The sequence below is a fragment of the Limulus polyphemus genome, unplaced genomic scaffold, assembly GCF_000517525.1.
Source record: "Limulus polyphemus unplaced genomic scaffold, Limulus_polyphemus-2.1.2 Scaffold2721, whole genome shotgun sequence".
NCBI classification, from domain to species: domain Eukaryota; kingdom Metazoa; phylum Arthropoda; class Merostomata; order Xiphosura; family Limulidae; genus Limulus; species Limulus polyphemus.
Window position 1 is genome coordinate 76,987 of NW_013668331.1, and position 6,619 is coordinate 83,605.

General features: G+C 35.5%; 1 protein-coding gene across 1 annotated transcript in view; it reads right to left on the reverse strand.

Annotated features, from left to right (window-relative positions):
* Nucleotides 1–6,619, reverse strand: part of LOC106467730 (E3 ubiquitin-protein ligase MIB2-like) — a 65,739-nt gene that overhangs the window by 39,818 nt on the left and 19,302 nt on the right. Inside the window, exon 2 of the mRNA XM_022395919.1 lies at nt 3,675–3,980. Within this exon, the coding sequence (XP_022251627.1) occupies nt 3,675–3,897 (223 nt within the window). The 5' untranslated portion in view covers nt 3,898–3,980. The remainder of the gene's footprint in view (nt 1–3,674; nt 3,981–6,619) is intronic.

Consider the following 6,619-nt stretch of genomic DNA (forward strand, 5'->3'; position numbering starts at 1 on the left):
TCAAAACTAACAGAATCATAAATTACACGGAACTCAAGGAGACTACTGCTCTCTCTTCGTTTATCTCTCCTAGCTTTCTCTGCCAGGCTTATATACTAATGAAGAGGCATGTACTTGTTTCCAGCACGAGTTTGGGGCACAGGACCAGCAATGTCAATGGCTACTCTTTCCATTGGTGCACCAACTTGATATAACTTCATTGGAGCACGTCCCTTATGCTTGGGTCCCCTTTTAGCACAATATGTACTGCAGGTCCTGCACCATTCTTCCACATCTTGTCTCATACCTATCCAGTAAAATCTCTGCTGTAGGCGACTCAATGTCTTTTTAACTCCAAGAAGTCCTCCTGTTAAACTATCATGAGATTGACGCAGCACAACTTCCCATAACTTTCTTGGTATAACTGTTCAAGCTTCAACTGGTCCCACTGTGCCCATTAGTTCTTTGTCACAGGGCTTAAGCTAGACACCTTCTCCCAAGCAGGGTGCAAAACACTTGCATGTAGAAAATCAGTTATTGGCTTCTTTCCCCTGTTCTGCTTTAATATCTATACTTGGTTCCCCTTCACCATCATCAACTCCTTCAGTCACTTTGCTTTCAGCTTGATGGCACCTGGTTAGTTCAAGCTCTCTTTTAACACTTACCGGAATTTGGCCTTTATTTTTACCACACGTCATTTTATCGAAGTTAACTACACATTTCCTCAATAGAAAGTAGTCCAACCCTAATATGCATGGGTCTTCAATGTCAGCCATGTATACTCTGTGTCTGTCCTTTATGCCCATGAGCTCAATAGTTACCCGCACTGGTCCCCACAACCTTGCATAATGTCCTGTCACATCACAGAGCTTCTATATGGCTTATGGTACTCCTTTGTGATCTAGCACCTTGATACTCACAAGGGTTAGCTGAGATACAGAATCTATGACAAAGTTGCACTTTTAGCCATTCAGCTTTCCCGTCACGTGGTCACTATGTGTGCTTGCCATTTTACTCCTTGAGGCTGACTTATTGGTAGTATTCTTCTTACACTGGCTCCTAATATGTCCTTGCTCTCCACAGTTCTAACAACATTTCTGGGTAGCAGCCTTTCCTACCGTGGCATCTTTCCCGTGTTGAAGTTGCCGGCATTGAGCTCTCTTGTGCCCAGGTTTGTTACAGTGCCAGCAAAGTCCCTCAAACTTCTCTGAAAGTTGCCCTTTTCTGGCCTTGAATCCTTATGACTGTACCAACCTTGGTACCTCTGTGCTGGACTTAACTTGTTTCTTTTCTTTTTCCTCCAACAACTGCTGTAATCTCTCTTCTTGTTTATTTTGCTGTTCGAGCTGCCACTGTTGCAGGTTTTCTTGCCACTGCTATTGCCTCTCTTCTTGTTTCTTTGCTGTTCTTGTATTGCTGCCATCAAACTGCTAAGCTGTAGTTTGATTTGCCACTTCTCATTTCCATTCTTTTTTTTTATCCCACTTCTGACATCAATTTGTTACATATCTACTTGTTTGTTAATTTCTGGTAAAAATTCTTTCCGAGGAACTTCAGCGATACAAGTCCTTTCTTGATTAAACCAGTTTATTATTTCTCGGTACAAACTTTAGTACACAGTAATTCCACAGTCAGTACGTTTCTCGTCACTTTAAACTTAACTACTTTTATAATATACGCTATAAATCACAGCGATTCACGATCTCATAACTTCACACACTAGCTCGAAAGAGAATCGTAAATTACCCGGAACTCTCTTCATTCATTCATTTATTATTGGCTTTCCCTGCCAGGCTTAAATACCAACGAATTCGAGAAATTCAGTCACGCATGCGCTAGCAGCATCAAGTGACTTCCGCTGTCGTAACAATACATATTTTAACCTTTCTACGAATCTGTCTTAGCCTTTTTTCTGTGTAACACGGTTTAAACTTTCTGACGAAGGGGTTCTGCCCGAATCTTTGCTAATAATATTAAAGTTTTTGTTATAGACTTTTGTTTTATCAATTTGAATTTTTTTTTCATAATTTCTTGCCGAGCAAATTTTACCGTTCGTTTGAACTGTAATTTTGTTTGTTTCACCTTTCACACGGTCTCATCGTTCTAGAGTTGAACATCAATTGTTTTCCCTATTATTAGGACAAGCAACAATGAGTCCTAATGTATCGAAATATAGATATAAAATTTAACAATCATTGCGCATTATTTAATATTAAGTTAAAAGAATACCACATAACGTAAAAATGAAGAAAGCTCTTAACGAAATCGTTCATTGTATTATACACCCGACAACAAACACTTGAGCAAATGGATAAATTTTTGTTTAGTGACTTAACTGCGTATTATTCGACAGATAGTACTATTGTCATAGATTCAACTGTATTAAATCTAATACCTCTAACTTTGACAGATATACTCTCTAGATGGAATTATACGAGGTCTAAAAATTACTTTGGTAAATCTATTCACAAAAATAAAGTTGCACGCGTATTAACCATATGCCATTTTTGGGTGACCGTTTTCAAACTACTATCATTTACAAATAATGACTGCAAAATATTACTTCAAATTCGCTCTTTATAATAATTTCAGTAGGCAAAATATTTTATTTAGTAGCCTAGGGAATTTAATCATAGTAAAGTTCAAAGTTTCGTTTCTTACTTTCTTTTCGTATATTCCCTACAGCAATTCTTACCTTTATGTTATTTTACAATATTGCTAACTGGCTCTGAAGAGTAACCGTTTAACAACGATATAAAGCCTTAACAATAACTGTTTCCACAACATTTGATTATTTAAGTTAAACTGTTCTGAGGCAGGGTTTCAAATTAGATTGGTGGAAAAAAGCTTTTATAGTTAAGTATAAATAGTTTAAACGTTTTACGTTTATCTGACCAATTTTCCAATACTGACCACAACGATCTGTTTAGGTTTCACTACAGTTACATTACTACACTAACGTTATGGTTAGGTGATTTTTTCAACCCACACATTTTTTTATTCAATCTCTGTTGCTATCTCTATTAACAATCTTATTCATAAAAGGGGGGGGGGACCCTTATTCAAGAGTACTGTGACAAAATTAGCAATTGAAATATCCCGAAATGCTAGGCTTAACCATACAATAAAATATCCATGCCAGTTTATCTTATACATAGTTCAAGAGCCCGTCGCGCCAAGGCACAAATTCGTTTTTGGAATTTTATTTTTGTAAAAAAGAAGAAAAAGTACAGCCCTTAAAGCTTCTATTGGTGCACCATAAAATACCTGAGTACTAAATGTACACTAAACTCAACATACATAGGAACTAACGTGCGAAACGTCTGTTGAAGACTTGATTTCTTCTTCATATAAAAATTAATGTATCTTATATTTACAGTGATCGTCTACTGTCCGGTATCAACGTTGATGATTAGTGTAAATATAAGAGACACGTAGGCTTAACCAATGAATGTTCATGACGTTCAAAAACTACAAATGAAGATACAACATGAATAATCCATTCATCTGGAAAACTTAGTAAACATATATCACATAAATGAATATACAAATATTTTTGCTACACAAATTGTAAACTTTGTCAGTCTGCAAAATAACACGATAACGTGATATTAAATAGGAATGGTTAATTAAAAGTATACTTTACATACCCCATTCCTTACTTTATTATTGTGATGAAGTTTGTTATAACTTACCAGTTGGAGCGTTATCAAAGACCCTTAAGTCAAAAGCACCTTGGTATCCAACTCGATAATTTGTCTTTGACCCAGAGTCCCACTGAACAACAACAGTTTTATCTGGTGAAGTCGTACTTCCTGGTTTGCCGATTTCCACTACTGTGCCTACGTGACCTTCACCGTCATCTTGGTTTCCCCATTTCCAGTCGGGTCCTCTTACCACACGTAGACCTACCTCCATCCCCAGTAAGCACTATCCACCACTCCTTTGGAATTATCCGCCAACGTTCGGAACGTCCTTTGTACAGGCCATTCGTAGAAAGACTGTATTTCAGGGTGGAACGGGGAAAACCATTATATGAAGTCACAAACGGTATAATAAACTTGATCACAAATCCTGTAATAACACATCAACTTATAAATGACAAATACACATTCACCGTTTTTCTATTCTTTCACAATGACTATAATTAAGTTTTGTTTTTGTTTCACACCTGATGAAGGTTATTGCTGGAAACATGTGAAATCTAACACACTTCTTTCAACCTTCATACCACTATTGTTCAGTTCAGTTTTACTCGCATGTTTTGTTTGTCAGTGAGTAATCAATTTACTATGTATGTGAAATAACACCTTCTGGAGTTCGTTGGGTTGAAATATACAATTTAAAAATATTCCAGTCAATATTTATTTTATTCAATTTCATGCAGTTTACCAACATGTGAAGAATAACGGGCAACAGACTTGGATCAAAATTACACAGCATTCAAACAACTTCTCACTCTGTTTATCATTTCACGAAGAACTTTTTACCAACATTAAAATTATATATCATAAGTATTCTGCAGTTCACTCTTTCTTTCTTTCTACGCGCTCATATTTAACGTAACAATCATTTCAAAAAATCTGTATAATTGTGTAATAGAATAACCACCCTAATACAAAAAAATCTCACTCAAGAGTTATCGTTAACAAGTTGTCTATAAAACAGACTAAATAGTCCAACAACAGCACGAGTAAATGTCTAATTCACAGTGGTTTAAAGGTTTCATCCGATCGTGTAAACGACGTAAACAAGTAACTTCACATACCTCTGTAGTAACATTAGGATATACACTATTTACAAGCGTACAACTTCTAGGGTTTGTCCAAATTTCCTCTCCAAGTTATTTCTTGAAGTCTCAAAACATTATAGGGGCCGAAAGCCGCCTGAAGGGGTCACCTGTTTGAACCACTCGCATCGCAGTATTGTGTTGTCTGTCAGTCAGTCAGAAGACACCAAAATGACATCACATACGAGACGTTTAACGTTGTAATTTGTATCGTCAGGAAGTCAGTAAAACGTGGGTATACCATGAGAAAAATTATGTATTCTGTAGGCTACAACACAGCATGACATATGAATTTTAAAAGCAAGAAATAAAAATATTTGTCACCCTTAATTTTGGTTTTATTTACTCTTGAAACAGAATACTTTCAGGATCCTGGGTAAGTACATCTTGTAGTTTTACTAAATATGCATATAAATTTACTATTATTGAAAAACAAAACAGAACCTGAAAAAAAAAATCCATTCATCTTGTTTTTCCTAAAGTCAAGACACAAAAAAAACGAACGTTCTACGTAACTTGAGGTGTGCTAAAACACGTCAACAATCGTATCATAATCTGTAGCCTTACCTCACTCATCCCCTGTAAAATCATACATACATAGAACTTAACCTGAGGTGTGCTAAAACACGTCAACAATCGTATCTTAATCTGTAGCCTTACCTCACTCATCCCCTGTAAAATCATACATACATAGCCTAATGCAACACACAGTTTTTAATTTGAAACTGATCAACAAACGAATCATAAATGTTTTATTAGAGTAAGTGCAAGTTGTACACTGGGCTACCTATGCTGTTCCAACTTCAGGAATCGATCCCTCATGTTTAATGTTATAAGCCTTTAAGCTACCGCTGAGGCACAGAGGGTGTATTTCTCAGAAGTTTTTCGTATTGTCCATCTGGTCAGTTGGGAGATGAGGCTAATGCGTATTTGTAGAAAAAATAATAATCTATGTGTAAACAATGAAACAAGAAATGTAAATACATGTTACTTAAACTAGTGTGTGTTACCAATTTTTATATATTATAGCACAAATACAAATATTTTAAAGAAGCCAAAAATGGAATGACGTATAAAATTCATACATAACACCACAGGCGGGATAACAGGGGGCAAATGGAAACATATGCCCCCCCCCCCACATTTTTTCTGTGGGAATTAGTATTACACGACATTCACAATAATTAAGTCACTTTTTTACACACATCCCCACACCCAAGTTGGTCCCAAATCTCTCACATGCATTTCATGTTTTACATCTTTGTTTAAGAGTTAATTTGTTGAGAACTTAAAAAACAAAAAATACAAAAAATCTATATTTAACCAAAACATGATTTTCTAAATAAAATGAAAAATACAAACACGATAGTATTTTTGTTTTTATCACGTCTACCCGAAAGCGTAAAGACAGAAAAATTCTTTTTAATAAAGAAACTTCTTGTAAAACCTTTTGACGTGATGACTCCCTGATCACATAACGTTAATCTGTTATAATCAACTTTCTACTCATGTTACACAGTTCTGTATAAATATCGTTTTCATGTACCTCACAGTAAGCAAAACAATAACTAGTATAAAGATTCACAAAAAGTTTATATTAAAATTCAAGTATAGTTGTATCAGAATAGCACGAAAAATATCTAACCCTTTGTTAAACTAAGGATTGACAAGGAAGTTCATATAATTCAAAATAAGGATATACGTAGTGTGATCTCTAAAACCACGTTATTCAGAAAAATTGGAGAATGAACATACATTAATGTCAAATACTGGCAACAAAGGTTCCAACACATTAATGTCAAATACTGGCAACAAAGGTTCCAACACATTAATGTCAAATACTGGCAACAA